We start from the raw sequence: 16356 nt of genomic DNA on the forward strand, positions 1-16356 counted from the left end.
ATATTTAGAGACCAGAGAAATAGTTACTCGATACTTGATCGTGGTTTATGGGTTGGGTTTCATTCTGTAGTCATTCTTTGAATTGATTTACAGGAAACTCTAAATGATAGTTTTTATCGGTATTCGCATCATCACAATTGTATTTAAGAATTACCATTGACATTCAGTAATTCGCACATTCTCGTAGGCGCTAACAGGCTTACACTATTGCAAGAGGGATACATCCCTTCGGTTCGTCCCGATAAACACCGCTTGATTGTCTTCTAAAAAGAACCCTTCCTCAGTCAATATATTTTCTTCCATACTATAGTACTATACCAATACACTAGAATCGACCCTATTGTAGTTTGCAGTTCTAGATAAGATGATAGACTTGGCGCAGAGAAAAACATGTATTCAATGTTCATCTTAGTTATGATAAACCATTTTTCCTTCGATGACAAGCTCTCATGTAAATTGGCTAGTTTTTTCTTTTCTATGCTCGCTCTGGTGAGCTTTTCGCTACCCCCACTTGTTCCATCATGATAAGCTCCTCGCTTGGACCACCCATTGTGTATGCAAACTACATGGCCGTCATCATCGTCCTCGACGACACCATCGCGTGATTGTAATAATCAACTCACCTTCGATAGCGTGCTGGGATGGGGATACAAGTTCACCAGACAACTTTCCCGCCGTAGTCGATAGTCCCATCGTGTTTCCAGGTGTGGAATCTGTAAAAGGATAGAAATTGAGAAAAAATGTTTAGTCATTGTGTGCCTTGCTGTGAAGTAGTGGGGGAGAATCTTTCGAACAGCGAATAGCTATGCAGTTTTTCCAGACTAGAATTTGTTTGCTTTGTTGGTGCCGAAGGAGAAAATGAAACCTGTCAACTGAATAATAATATCGACAGGTGGCTTTAGTTGTGCATAACAAAGAAAGGCTTTCGATTGATTGCATAAACCGAGGCAGCAAGGTATATCCACTAACGGTAAGTGCCAGCTGCAAACAAATCACCATCCATCGGTACTTCAAACAACGGTGATTAAAATGAGACTTTCAAACAACGTTTTGGACCTCGGGAAGAACAAAATTGCAAGTTCGAGAGGGTCATTGTTTCATCAAAGCGTTGGAAATATATTCCGGATAGGTAAAGCAATATTTGCTCAATTTATATTCCTTCTTCTTCTTCTAATTGGCATTACATCCCCACACTGGGACAGAGCCGCCTCACTGCTTAGTGTTCATTAAGCACTTCCACAGTTATTAACTGCGAGGTTTCTAAGCCAGGTTACCATTTTTGCATTCGTATATGATGAGGCTAACACGATAATACTTTTATGCCCAGGGAAGTCTAGACAGTTTCCAATCCGAAAATTGCCTAGACCGGCACCGGGAATCGAACCCAGCCACCATCAGCATGGTCTTGCTTTGTAGCCGCGCGTCTTAGCGCAGGGCCAAGGAGGACCTCAATTTATATTCCATTACTGTGGAATCGATAAGACCTATAACAACAATCGTGTTACTGCATGCTGAATAGTGTTTGCTCTTATTGATACAGTCCCTCCTGGAATTCCTCCGGAAGTGCCTCCTGGAATTCCTCCGGAAGTTCCTCTTGAAATTCCGTCGGTAGTTCCTCCTGGAATTCCTTTAGAAGTTCCGCCTAGAATTCCTTCGGAAGTTCCTCCTGGAATTCCTTCGGAAGTTCCTCCTGGAATTCCTTGGGAAGTTCCTCCTGGAAGTACATCGGAAGTTCCTCCTGGAATTCCTTCGGAAGTTCCTCCTGGAATTCCTTCGGAAGTTCCTCCTGGAATTCCTTTGGAAGTTCCTCCTGGAATTCCTTCGGAAGTTCCTCCTGGAATTCCTTCGGAAGTTCCTCCTGGAATTCCTTCGGAAGTTCCTCCTGGAATTCCTTCGGAAGTTTCCCCTGGAACTCCTTGGGAAGTTCCTCCTGGAATTCCTTCGAAAGTTCCTCCTGGAATTCCTCCGAAAGTTCCTCCAGGAATTCCTCCGGAAGTTCCTCCAGGACTTCCTCCTGAAGTCCCTTCAGGGGTTCCTCCGGAAATTCCTCCAGGAATGCCTCCGGAAGCACCTTCAGGAATTTTTCCGGAAGTTCCACCTGTAATTCCTTCGGAAGTTCCTAAAGGAATTCCATTGAAAGTTCCTCCTGGAATTTCTTTCGGAAGTTCCTCCTGGAATTCCATCGGAAGTTCCTCCTGGAATTCCTTCGGAAGTTTCTCCAGGATTTCTTCCAGAAGCTCCTCAAGGAGTTCCTCCGGAAATTACTCCAGGAATTCCTCCGGAAGTTCCTCCAGGAATTCTTCCGGAAGTTCCTCCAGGAATTCCTCCGGAAGTTCCTTCAGGAATTCCTCCGGAAGTTCCTTCAGGAATTCCTCCGGAAGTTCCTCCAGGAATTCCTCCGGAAGTTCCTCCAGGAATTCCTCCGGAAGTTCCTCCAGGAATTCCTCTGGAAGTTCCTCCAGGAATTCCTCCGGAAGTTCCTCCAGGAATTCCTCCGGAAGTTCCTCCAGGAATTCCTCCGGAAGTTCCTCCAGGAATTCCTCCGGAAGTTCCTCCAGGAATTCCTCCGAAGTTCCTCCAGGAATTCCTCCGGAAGTTCCTCCAGGAACTCCTCCGGAAGTTCCTCCAGGAATTCCTCCGGAAGTTCCTCCAGGAATTCCTCCGAAGTTCCTCCAGGAATTCCTCCGAAGTTCCTCCAGGAATTCCTCCGGAAGTTCCTCCAGGAATTCCTCCGAAGTTCCTCCAGGAATTCCTCCGGAAGTTCCTCCAGGAATTCCTCCGGAAGTTCCTCCAGGAATTCCTCCGGAAGTTCCTCCAGGAATTCCTCCGGAAGTTCCTCCAGGAATTCCTCCGAAGTTCCTCCAGGAATTCCTCCGAAGTTCCTCCAGGAATTCCTCCGGAAGTTCCTCCAGGAATTCCTCCGAAGTTCCTCCAGGAATTCCTCCGGAAGTTCCTCCAGGAATTCCTCCGGAAGTTCCTCCAGGAATTCCTCCGGAAGTTCCTCCAGGAATTCCTCCGGAAGTTCCTCCAGGAATTCCTCCGGAAGTTCCTCCAGGAATTCCTCCGGAAGTTCCTCCAGGAATTCCTCCGGAAGTTCCTCCAGGAATTCCTCCGGAAGTTCCTCCAGGAATGTACCATCCAGGAATTCCTCCGGAAGTTCCTCCAGGAATTCCTCCGTAAGTTCCTCCAGGAATTCCTCCGGAAGTTCCTCCAGGAATTCCTCCGGAAGTTCCTCCAGGAATTCCTCCGGAAGTTCCTCCAGGAATTCCTCCGGAAGTTCCTCCAGGAATTCCTCCGGAAGTTCCTCCAGGAATTCCTCCGGAAGTTCCTCCAGGAATTCCTCCGGAAGTTCCTCCAGGAATTCCTCCGGAAGTTCCTCCAGGAATTCCTCCGGAAGTTCCTCCAGGAATTCCTCCGGAAGTTCCTCCAGGAATTCCTCCGGAAGTTCCTCCAGGAATTCCTCCGGAAGTTCCTCCAGGAATTCCTCCGAAGTTCCTCCAGGAATTCCTCCGAAGTTCCTCCAGGAATTCCTCCGGAAGTTCCTCCAGGAATTCCTCCGGAAGTCCCTCCAGGAATTCCTCCGGAAGTTCCTCCAGGAATTCCTCCGGAAGTTCCTCCAGGAATTCCTCCGGAAGTTCCTCCAGGAATTCCTCCGGAAGTTCCTCCAGGAATTCCTCCGGAAGTTCCTCCAGGAATTCCTCCGGAAGTTCCTCCAGGAATTCCTCCGGAAGTTCCTCCAGGAATTCCTCCGGAAGTTCCTCCAGGAATTCCTCCGGAAGTTCCTCCAGGAATTCCTCCGGAAGTTCCTCCAGGAATTCCTCCGGAAGTTCCTCCAGGAATTCCTCCGGAAGTTCCTCCAGGAGTTCCTCCGAAGTTCCTCCAGGAATTCCTCCGGAAGTTCCTCCAGAAATTCCTCCGGAAGTTCCTCCAGAAATTCCTCCGGAAGTTCCTCCAGGAATTCCTCCGGAAGTTCCTCCAGGAATTCCTCCGGAAGTTTCTCCAGGAATTCCTCCGGAAGTTCCTCCAGGAATTCCTCCGGAAGTTCCTCCAGGAATTCCTCAGGAAGTTCCTCCAGGAATTCCTCCGGAAGTTCCTCCAGGAATTCCTCCGGAAGTTCCTCCAGGAATTCCTCCGGAAGTTCCTCCAGGAATTCCTCCGGAAGTTCCTCCAGGAATTCCTCCGGAAGTTCCTCCAGGAATTCCTCCGGAAGTTCCTCCAGGAATTCCTCCGGAAGTTCCTCCAGGAATTCCTCCGGAAGTTCCTCCAGGAATTCCTCCGGAAGTTCCTCCAGGAATTCCTCCGGAAGTTCCTCCAGGAATTCCTCCGGAAGTTCCTCCAGGAATTCCTCCGGAAGTTCCTCCAGGAATTCCTCCGGAAGTTCCTCCAGGAATTCCTCCGGAAGTTCCTCCAGGAATTCCTCCGGAAGTTCCTCCAGGAATTCCTCCGGAAGTTCCTCCAGGAATTCCTCCGTAAGTTCCTCCAGGAATTCCTCCGGAAGTTCCTCCAGGAATTCCTCCGGAAGTTCCTCCAGGAATTCCTCAGTAAGTTCCTCCAGGAATTCCTCCGGAAGTTCCTCCAGGAATTCCTCCGGAAGTTCCTCCAGGAATTCCTCCGGAAGTTCCTCCAAGAATTCCTCCGGAAGTTCCCCCAGGAATTCCTCCGGAAGTTCCTCCAGGAATTCCTCCGGAAGTTCCTCCAGGAATTCCTCCGGAAGTTCCTCCAGGAATTCCTCCGGAAGTTCCTCCAGGAATTCCTCCGGAAGTTCCTCCAGGAATTCCTCCTGAAGTTCCTCCGGAAGTTCCTCCAGGAATTCCTCCGGAAGTTCCTCCAGGAATTCCTCCGGAAGTTCCTCCAGGAATTCCTCCGGAAGTTCCTCCAGGAATTCCTCTGAAGTTCCTCCAGGAATTCCTCCGGAAGTACCTCCAGGAATTCCTCCAGAAGTTCCTCCAGGAATTCCTCCGGAAGTTCCTCCAGGAATTCCTCCGGAAGTTCCTCCAGGAATTCCTCCGGAAGTTCCTCCAGGAATTCCTCCGGAAGTTCCTCCAGGAATTCCTCCGGAAGTTCCTCCAGGAATTCCTCCGGAAGTTCCTCCAGGAATTCCTCCCGAAGTTCCTCCGGAAGTTCCTCCAGGAATTCCTCCGGAAGTTCCTCCAGGAATTCCTCCGGAAGTTCCTCCAGGAATTCCTCCGGAAGTTCCTCCAGGAATTCCTCCGGAAGTTCCTCCAGGAATTCCTCCGGAAGTTCCTCCAGGAATTCCTCCGGAAGTTCCTCCAGGAATTCCTCCGGAAGTTCCTCCAGGAATTCCTCCGGAAGTTCCTCCAGGAATTCCTCCGGAAGTTCCTCCAGGAATTCCTCCGGAAGTTCCTCCAGGAATTCCTCCGGAAGTTCCTCCAGGAATTCCTCCGGAAGTTCCTCCAGGAATTCCTCCGGAAGTTCCTCCACGAATTCTTACGGAAGTTTCTCCAGGAATTCCTCCGAAACTTCCTCCAGAAATTCCTCCGGAAGTTCCTCCAGGAATTCCTCCGGAAGTTCCTCCAGGAATTCCTCCGGAAGTTCCTCCAGGAATTCCTCCGGAAGTTCCTCCAGGAATTCATCCGTAAGTTCCTCCAGGAATTCCTCCGTAAGTTCCTCCAGGAATTCCTCCGTAAGTTCCTCCAGGAATTCCTCCGTAAGTTCCTCCAGGAATTCGTCCGGAAGTTCCTCCAGGAATTCCTCCAGAAGTTCCTCCAGGAATTCCTCCAGAAGTTCCTCCAGGAATTCTTCCGGAAGTTCCTCCAGGAATTCCTCCGGAAGTTCCTCCAGGAATTCCTCCGGAAGTTCCTCCAGGAATTCCTCCGGAAGTTCCTCCAGGAATTCCTCCGGAAGGGAATTACAGGAATTCTTCCGGAAATTCCTCCAGGAATTCTTCCGGAAGTTCCTTCAGGAATTCTTCCGGAAGTTTCTCCAGAACGGCGGACATAATAAATATCCGTCTTATCACCTACATGATTAACCCAAACCATTTCATGCTCGAGGAGATCGTCGTGGAAGACCTGAAGGTGGATGTACCTTCCAGATAGCGAATGCATAACGCAACTTGTGCCTGCATTCGCAGTACTCACCGGTCAGGGTTAAGGAGCGATCAACAGGTTGAAAATATGAAGCAGCTTCGCTCTCTGAATGTCGATGGTCTTACTTTCGTAATTAATGGACAGAATCAGAAGCCCACCAAAATTATCCATCTATGGACATAAGACCTGTCCGATGGTAAATGGAGGAGGCGAAAAAGCCACGAGTTGCACCGGCTGTTGGGAAAACAGTCCATCGTTAACACCGCGAAAATCGGGCGACTGCGGTGAGCGGGACACGTAGCCAGTATGTAGGACAATAATCCGGTAAAAATGGTTCCCGCTGGTGATCTAACGGGCACAAGAAGGTACAATCCTACACAGCGAGCAAGGTGCGTGGCTGGTGACGAGCTGAACGGAGATGAACTCTTACGTACTGCAGGGGCCACTCCGGCCTAAGACAAAACAATATAAACGAAATTGAGCATTTTTGAAATCGTTACCTCCTGTGACGTTTTTGATATTTAATATATTCCTTATTAAAAAATATGACTTTTTGAGTCATATCTTCAAAGAGTAGTTATTTTAGGAACATGTAATAAATTTATCCGAAAGCTTTATGCTATATTCCACTCCAATAAGAACAAAATGCACCATTCTGATTTAAAGCTCTCTCTTCCATATGTTTATTCGCGGAAATCCTTTCCAAATCTTCAACCAAATCTCGAACTCGCCGGCACGTGAACTCGTTAACGGTAGTAAAAGCAAATCCAGTCTTGCAATTCACTTCTCTTACGAGCACAATGTACAGATTCCGTCCACTATCCATCGCCTTGAGGGAATCGTTTTTCAGTGGCGTAATGTATCCAACATTTTATATCTCCAGTCAAGGAATGGTACAATGATTATGAAACAAATCCAACATTGCCGGCTCGACTTTTTCCGCTTCACCCGCTCGGTATGAAGGTTCAGTTTGTTTCTTATGCCCTGCCTGACGGACCAGCAACGATGAATGACGTTGATGATTACGACAAAGAGAATTTTTATTTACCCTGTAGTGATTGTACTTTTTATGTCTTTGGCAAAAGTCTGCAACAAGCAAACGAGGGCTATGTTGCCAGTAAAAGTAACGACGAGCAAAGTGCAGCATCCTTTTCTTTCATTATTGGCCCAGTTAGGTCAGGCGAAGCAAATTAAATAATATAGGCATTTTTAAGACTATCTACCGGAAACTATTTCCATTTTATAACCTCGTTAAATGCTGATGTCAATCAAGAAGTTGTGATTGAAGGAAACAAAAATAATAGAGAGATGCTTGAAACATTCGTAATAAGAAAAATCTGTGTATTTCACTTTCTGACAAAAATAATGCTTTCTTTTTATAACAAATAGCTGCAAAATTACCCCTCAGAAGCTTGAAGTTCATCTTCAAGAACTAGTAACTTATTCCTCATCGCACATCTCATTTTACCCATAATTCTTCATTAAGGGCCATCCATTAATCTTCAATAGATCGTACCGCGGCGACCGTCCATTATGGCCCACTAAACTCTCATCTCCCGTCTAATGCTGAATCCATTCGAAAGTAGCTTCTTCATATTCAACAGCCGCCACTTGCCAGCCACATTCAGTGCACTCAAGTGGTATATAGAGCGGTAGAGTAGGTAACTCGACGTGAACCGCTCGGTATGCTTTCGGTTCGGAGTGGATTTTTTCTTCTTACATCCTTTTGTGGCTTTGCAAACAATGCACGGCGAAGAAAATCTTTGCAACCAGAAAACCGCTCCCGTAGCCTTCGGATAGAAATCCTTAACAGCTGGAATTTTCACACAGCCCCCTAATGGGGCTGCACCTCGTCGGTTGGGGATAGTCTTGTCGTGAACTCCAGATCCCCCTCAAAAGCAACTGCACCGTATATTTTATGAAGCGTTCAGAATTGCTTTTAATAAAGATAAATTGTTGGAAAATTAAGATAAGGGGATATGAATTTTTTACACACTTCCAGCTATTTTTTTTTTTTTCGCTCCCGGACTGCGAAGATTCCCAGCTTCTTGGGAAAATCCTACAACGAAAGGGGAGGGAAAAATCTCATGTCCTTATCGGTTGCCTCGTGCACATTCTTTCAGCGACAGCGCAGAGCAATGTGGGCGAGCGCGCGTGATGATAAGTTCGTGGCGAGAAAGGATAATGACTGGGAAATATCTTGGAATGAATTGCAATGCTGTTTCACACGGGCAAATCCCGGCCTTATGCCGTCGTTACACATGCTCGACACATATGTTCGATAGGAAGCGGGGGCCGATCGTGGCGACCGTTATCGGTTCACAGTACAGTGAGGTTGAATTTATTTTTTTATTTGCAGTTTTGGATTTTATTTCTGAAAACAGTCATTCCTCTTCCTTCCATAGTTTGTATTTTTTTTTGTTTGGTTTAATTTTTGTTTGATTATTAATTTGAAGTTCAATATTTTTCAATTATTTCATTTAAAAAATTTATTTTCATTTAAAATTTAATATTGTTACATGTCATTTATTTGACCAGAAGATACTTCAGCATCAAAAAGCATGTTCGAAAAGTTGTATTCCAAAACTTACTTGCACGTTGGTTTTTTAAGTATATCAGAAATGCACTGCCTATGATCGCTTATTAGTCCCATCTTCGCTGGATTTCCTATATGGGACGAATATGCGATATTGGGCAGTGCATTTTAATATAACTTATGATAACATGCACTGCACAATTTGTCAATAGTTATTAAATGTCACATGCAGCCCTTGTATTTGCTATGTAGTTTGGCAACACTGGTAATGATAACAAAGGATGACAAAATTCGAAATTTTTGTTTGTACTCGTGATGCTCATGAGCTCCATTTGTAGTTCTCGACCTCTAAAATCGGCTGGTGGCTGGCGTTAGTTAATTGATTGGAAAAATTTCGAGATTTGTTTGGTCACAACGTAGGAGGGGTTTGTCGTCTTAACGGCGTTGGAGTTACTTAGATTTTTCAAGATGGCATGTTCATATTATCTTTAAAAATTCCATACATTTTTAAATTTTGAATAGTTATTTCTAAAAACAAATAAGAACTTCCAGAGGAAATTCCGAAGAATTTCCGATTAAAATGCAAAGCATTTCTTTTGATACAGAGGTTTCTGCTACTTATATATAACTGAATTTGCAGCAACGAAATAGGTCCAAATTGTGCTGCTAGGGAGCAACCCAGACAACAGTGGGAAATACTGGTGAGTTGCAGGTCGTAGAGCAGGCTGCTATCGATGACGACCTGCCCGATGCTTAACCGAGCATCCTGTTGTTGGCCCGCTGATGTTTGGAGAAAATGCGAACCAGGAGGACTCTGCTCCTACAGCTGACTTCAACACGGCGTAAATGCGCAAGGAATCTGAGGTTTCTGTCGATGGTGGATACTCCAAGTACCCTGACTATCTTCCGGTTAGAGATGGGATAAACATCCCAACCCGATACTTGGTGCGGACGGTTTTATCTGCAGACGTGCCTTTGGGCGCACTAACTAGCATCAGTCATGGAGAAACCCACTGAGTAGTCCCAGCGAAGAACGGTACTGACTGTGGATTGCGTTCTCATCCACGTATGGGCTGCAGTGTCGCCAACAAAAAGCAGCAGGATATCGCCGGCATAGCCGACAATGTGAATATTGGATTGGGAAGGAACCCTTAGGTACCACGGTCTCTTCCAAGAAAGTCCTCGAATTCTGGTTCCCGATTAGGACTTGAAAACGGTGCCCTGTGAGGAAATTCAGTTGAAAGCAAGAATGTTGCCGGAAAATCCCCACTCGTTCAACTGCTTTTTTACTTATCTTTATTTCAAGACTCAAGCGCCAGCAGGCATTACGGAGCCGTTATTTTATTGATTTTACAATGATGATTGTCGTTTTAATGTATAATATTAGTCTTGGGGAGCGGCTTGGTCGAGGTTAAGGAGTACAAGAAAAAAAAATATGGATGGGATGGGGCCTAGGTGGTGATGTTGTGGCACGTTCATTGCTGATTGACGAGGTGTAGACAGGGATAAACTGTAATGATACAAACAAACGATTTTTCGAGCGAAGCGGGTAACAAGGTGTACATGGCCTTACAAGAGACAGGGGGTTCAGCCAAAGACATTGATTCGTTTTAAGAAATTATACACAAGGACCATGTAGTCGAGATCAAGCTTACTCAACACATCTCTGAGGTCTTCCTTTCCTGGTTTCCCTCGGGCCCGGAGAGATGCACATAAATCTGACCTGGCAACATCGTATTTAGGACAGCTCCAGACAATGTGGCTGATGTCTTGGTAACCTGCACCGCAGTCGCATCGATTGCTGTCGGCGAGCCCTATTCGATAGGAGTGTGCGATTAAAGAGTAGTGATTGGACATTATGCGCCACATTACCTGGATAAAGTCTCGACTAATTGCCAATCCCTTGAACCAAGGTTTCTTCGATACATGTGGGAGAATAGAACCACCCTAGTAACATTTTGGTTTTATACTGGTTTTAAAACACTCTTGCAGAGTAAATTATGGTCTTCCAGAGCGTTATAAAACTTAAAATGTTACTTGGGCATCTACCCAAATCTCCTTCATCCCATTTTCGTTGCCAACTGACCAAAGCGTGATGACGAGCAATTGTGAAAAATTAGTTAAAGGCGATTTTGCGCTCTAAATATCGCCTTCCATGGCGCCCACCTTGGCAAGTGAGTCCGTTTTCTCGTTACCCGGAATCGAGCAATGTGAAGGGACTCTTACTAAGGTGATAGTGTAAAAGCGATTCGAGAGAGCACTCAATATGATTCGTATTTCACTCAGGAAATACGGTGAGTGCTGCACCGGCCTCATTAAACGAATAGCCTCTAAAGAACTGAAACTATCCGTAAAAATGAAATATTTATCAGACGAAAGAGGGGCGAGTCTCTCTAATGCATAGTGTATAGCCGCTAATTCTGCGATACGGATACAATGGTTTTGAAGTTTATGAGCGGCGCTATGAAGATTGTTAATGATACCAAAACCAGTGGATTCATTTGTTTTTGACCTGTCGGTGAAAAACCTTTTATCACAACTAACATGACCGTACTTGCGTGCAAAAATTGGTAGTATGCACTCCGGACGGTGCGGATCTGATATTCCATGGATCTCTTGTTTCATGGTCAGATCAAAACTACAGTAGAACTGGAGAAGTCCAGGAAGCAACCACGATTGGGAACATTCAAAGAAGGTCCAAAGATGACCAAGAGACTCATGTAGCAGTAGTACACTGTCATAAATTTTGATTGGAAGTTTCGTTCGATGAGCTTTTCGTAATTCTCAGTAACCAATTGGTTTAAAATCTCACACCGGATGAGGAACCTGAACGACAATTCCATGAAGCGATCTGATAAAGAATTGCATAATCAACCTTTGCCACGAACAACAAATCGGTACCCATTGAGAAGTCAGGCTATTTTATCGATAAACTGCCCAAGAACAGAAGCTGGGAAAAAAAATTCACATACTTTGGTTACCACAAGTATAATGGTTTGCCATTCCACATAAGGTCCGAGAGGAACATGCATCGCTTCAAGAAAAAAGTTTAGTCACTGATTAGAAGCAAGATTGTAACCTACATATGCTGAAAGTTGCCGTGTTCGTAACAAAAATTGTGAAACCTATCGTTGATGCACACCGACGATGCCACGGCTCCAGCTCCACCTAGTAGCTCCTGTTCCTTGTCGCTCGGTCATTTGGAATCGCCAGTTTCTCTTCCAGGTAACAGGAATTGGTATATGTCTGGCCGAAGTCAAGATACTGCTCCCTATTTAAAAGAATCTAATGGTTCCAGCGAAACCTACCGTTGATGCACGCCCGACGTCGAGGCTCCAAATCCACCTATAGCTCTTGTTCTTTTGTCGCTCACGACAGGTTGTTGATGGATACCAGACGATGTCATGGTTTTAGATGCCTCTACAGCTCCTGCTTCTAGAATCTGTTAGCTAGAATCGCCAGTTTCTCGTCCAGGTAACATGAACTAGTATATGTCTAGTCGAAGTCAAGATACTGCTCCCTCTTTAAAAAAAATATTCGATGGTTCCAGCGCAACCTACTGTCGATGCTAAGCTACCCATCGAACCTAGGATCATTCATTAACGTTGCCCATGAAGTGACTTGAATAGTGTTGAGTTGCATTTAACATTAGTTAGTAGTAATTTATAGATTATAAGTCATTGAGAGTAGCATAAGAATTTAAATATGTATTGATGAACTTATTGCACCTCCTTTAAAAGAATGAATTCTCATTGGAAGTGCACCGAAATTGTAAAGAGGTTTGAAAAGAAGAGGAGGTTTTATGCCTTTGAGAGAAGTGATTCAAATGAATACCACTCCCAGGGGCTTGCTGCTCCAAGCATTAAAGATATGAAAAGGAAGTACTCCCGGAAGTACCTCTAGACTCATTGTATGAGTCGAGTTCATACAACCCAACGCGATACGGAGACAACGATACTGGATACGTTGGAGTTTTAACAGGTGCGTTTGCGATTGGTGCGATTGGAAACAAAAACTACCATATTCGATAACCGACAGAATTGTTGTACGTTAAAGCTTTATCAGATCTTCCGGGTGGGCTCCCCACCATGTTCCGGTTACAGTCCGCATGAAGTTGATTCATTGTTGGCATTTCTGATACAGATGTTTAATGTGCTTTCCCCAGGTGCATTTCGAGCCGAACCAGACCCCTAAATATTTATGTGAAATGCCTTGAGCGATTTTCTTACCCTCAAGGTGAAGCTCCAATTTTGCCGGCTTATGCTTCCTAGAAAAGGCAATCAGCTCAGTTTTCTCCGGAGAGAATTCGATACCTAGCCGAATAGCTCAAGTAGACGAATTGTATAAAGTATCTTGCAGTGGTCCTTGCAGATCGTCCGCCGCTGTTCCTGTAAATGAGACGACGGGGTCATCCGCAAGCTGTCTAAGCGTGCAATTTTCCATGAGACATTCATCATCTCTGACGTGAAAGTTATAAAGGCATGAGCCCTGGGGAGACTCATGTAACTAATTCTTGAAGTTGTCGAGTTTCCATGAGAATAGCTCATATGTTTCTCGGACAACAGGTTATACAAATAGTTGTTCAAAATTGGTGAAAGTTCAAACTCGTGGAGTTTGTCTGAAAGGACGTCAACGCAAACTGAGTCAAAAGCCCCCTTAATGTCCAAAAAAACTGAACCCATTTGTGCTTTTTGAGAATAGGTCAGTTGGATCTCTGTAGTAAGCAGCGCAAGATAGTCGTTCGTTCCCTTGCCTCTGCGGAATCCAAATTGAGTATCTGATAGAAAGTCGTTCGATTCAACCCATTTGACGAGCCGATTAAGAATCATCTTCTCAAACAGCTTCCGTATACACGGCAACATCGCGATGGAACGATGTACGAATTGTGATCCGACACAGTTTTCTCCGGTTTCTTTATGGCAATCACTCTTACCTGTCTCCATTCATCTGGAACGATGTTGCTTTCCAGGAATAGATTGACATTCAACAATCGCTTCTTCGCGACGTCTGGGAGGTTTTTAAGCAGGTTGAACTTAATACCATCCATTCCAGGTGCAGAATTATTTACAAGTATGGAGAGCAAGCGAGACCCTGGGCTTTGGATTATAATTATCCACAAATATTGATATATTTTAGGAGAATTCTAATCTGTGCTGGTAGAGTCTACGAACTGGGGTTGGAATCTATTTGAATACTCATGAAAAAGGGTATAGATTTTGGGAATTGAATTGTAAGTTCGTATACTACTATTCGGTTTCCTCAATGACCGACAGGGTGCGTGCTACATGTCGCGGATAGAAGCTAAGGGAGGTGTGGTACAATTCGACTGAATTTATTGAATAAAGAGCCTTTTAATAGTCAGTCAATTGTGCTTAGCCTCCTATTGTGTTGTAACTGAATAATGTCAAAATAGGTAATCGATACAGACACCTCCTTTCACAACAATCTATAATTCTTTTGAATGTATTCAACATTTGCAACGTAGTTAATGTCCTATGCAACATAGTTTTGAAGATACTATTTAGCTTATCCAAGTCTAGCATCCTGTACTAGAGAGTTACTTTAGAAGAGACTTCTCATAATTTTATCGTAGTCAACGTTTATTTAAAAATAAGTTATAAAATGGAGTGCTCATTATTTCCTGCTAGATCAGTTACAATACAACGTGGACCACATTGAGGAAAAATTATTCAATACATCGATATTATCGTCGAAAGGCCCAGCTATGCTGTAATTAAATTAATCAAATATTATATAAATCTCTAACTGAAATTAGAAAAAAAAAACAAGGTACTTAATTAACTCCGACTGATATTAAATATAAAACTACACTAATTTGAGAATCCCATTTAAAAGAACCTCATAAATAATAAAATGACATTTACTAATATCCATTCTTTTCATTATTTTCCTCACTATCTAACCCGATCTCAACTATAATAAATTATGATGGAGCTTCGAAATTAACAAGATTTCGAGCCAACACCAAATGCAGCATGATCCTACTAATATCATCAGGAATCGGAAGAATCTGGAACGGTAAACACTTATTAAAGCTAATAAGTGGTAAGTAAATAAAAAGAATACATACATGGTAAGTGCAAATAACTTTATCATATTTTTATATTGCCTAAAGGTATATATCATAATTGTTTACTTTGTAAATGATAACCATACTTTGTTTATATACATGCACATTTGTGAAAAAATGTATATATGTTTCTGTGAGTGTGTGTGTATATTATAGCAAAACAATAACCTAAAAATTGATTTAGGAAATAGGTGGAAAATTATTCTGAAGTGTTGGTTACGATGGTTACTGAGAAGTGCAAAATATAGTTGATGTAAAAATTGATGTAGCGGTGTTAGATGGTGATGGCAGTCATGGGTCTACATTAAGCGAATCGACTCATCATTAAACAAACGACTGCAATATATGTTCAACAAAATCGTGAGCAGTGACTTATATACTTATTAATACTATGTTTGCACTACGGCCTGATTAACATGTTATTCAAATTATCGACAAAAGAAACCTCATCAAGATAGCCGAATAACATGTTACAAGGCCCTAGTGTAAACATAGTACAAATCGTGACGTGAATTTGGAAAGGTTGAACGGAATTATGAACAAATATGGTTCCAACGATTTAGTAATTTGGTTTTGACCGTTTGGTTATTTTTTCGGTGACTCGTTTCTGAGGCTGGTTTCCTGCTTAAGGAGTTAAGATAGTGGAGGAGTTGTGAAAGTGAAGAAAGAACGATACGGTTTTAGTGACCGCAATAATTTTTAATGATCATGATGACTATGTTAAAATTAACGTAATCATAGTAGGTAAATATGATGCGTGATTTCATTGCTTATACTGGAGTGAAATGATTCGTAGTGGCAGAAAAACTTATATAGTTTTGTAAAGGTAAAGAAGAAGAAAAGAGTGATGTTGATGTTAGTGATGGTAGTTTGACAATACTAAGTGTTTATAATGATGGGGGTGGGCTGTTATACAAATCCTTGTTTTTCATCAACACGGCCCATAACAGTGACCACATGAGCAACATCGCTTAGGAACGTCTGTGTGATGATGAAAACAGGAGGCTCATAGAAGCAAATATGGGCGGGGTACAGTGTAGATTAATAGCAAGGGACAGCTGCCATTGTAACCACCACAAAAAAAAAAAAAAAAAGTATGGAGAGCAAGCGAGAACTCGACCATCCATTTCGCTTCGACCGCGTGTTACGTCACGCACGAATCCTTGTATAGGAACGGAATCCGAGCACACCTTTTGGCGAATGCAATTATCCACCTGGAAGAGCTTTCTCTATCTTCATTAACCGCCGACGCGTTTCGCATTCTTCTACCGACGGTCCAGAGAGTTGTCATCGACGTTTCTCGCAATAGGCCATCAACGAAATGACGCCAGTACCCGCGTTTCTTGGCATTTACGAGGCTCTTGAATCCCACCAGAGAGGAGATGGAGGGCGTCGACGCGCTTGCTATCCCGGTATAGGTCTACGCTGCGCCTGTAGCGCGCTGTTATGAATCAAACCGGCGATATATCGGTATTCTTCCAACGGGGGAAGTACCTCGACTAATTGTTCACCATCGATGATCGCTTCAGCATATTTTCCCCAGTCGTATGCATTGCAAATCTGATAAGTCTGGCGCGATCCATTGGTAATTGAGATTTCGATAGGCAAGTGATCACTACCATGGGGATCCTGAATCACTTTCCACGTACAATCCAATGTTAGTGAAATCGAACAGATTG

General features: G+C 43.9%; 1 protein-coding gene across 2 annotated transcripts in view; it reads right to left on the reverse strand.

The window, feature by feature from the left end:
* The window catches only part of LOC134205821 (glutamate receptor ionotropic, kainate 2), an 872584-nt gene that overhangs the window by 335842 nt on the left and 520386 nt on the right, over positions 1-16356 (reverse strand). For both annotated transcript variants that reach the window (XM_062681433.1, XM_062681435.1), the window contains exon 4: positions 624-713. In XM_062681433.1, the coding sequence (XP_062537417.1) occupies positions 624-713 (90 nt within the window). The remainder of the gene's footprint in view (positions 1-623; positions 714-16356) is intronic.

Source organism: Armigeres subalbatus, chromosome 1, assembly GCF_024139115.2.
Source record: "Armigeres subalbatus isolate Guangzhou_Male chromosome 1, GZ_Asu_2, whole genome shotgun sequence".
Lineage (NCBI taxonomy): Eukaryota > Metazoa > Arthropoda > Insecta > Diptera > Culicidae > Armigeres > Armigeres subalbatus.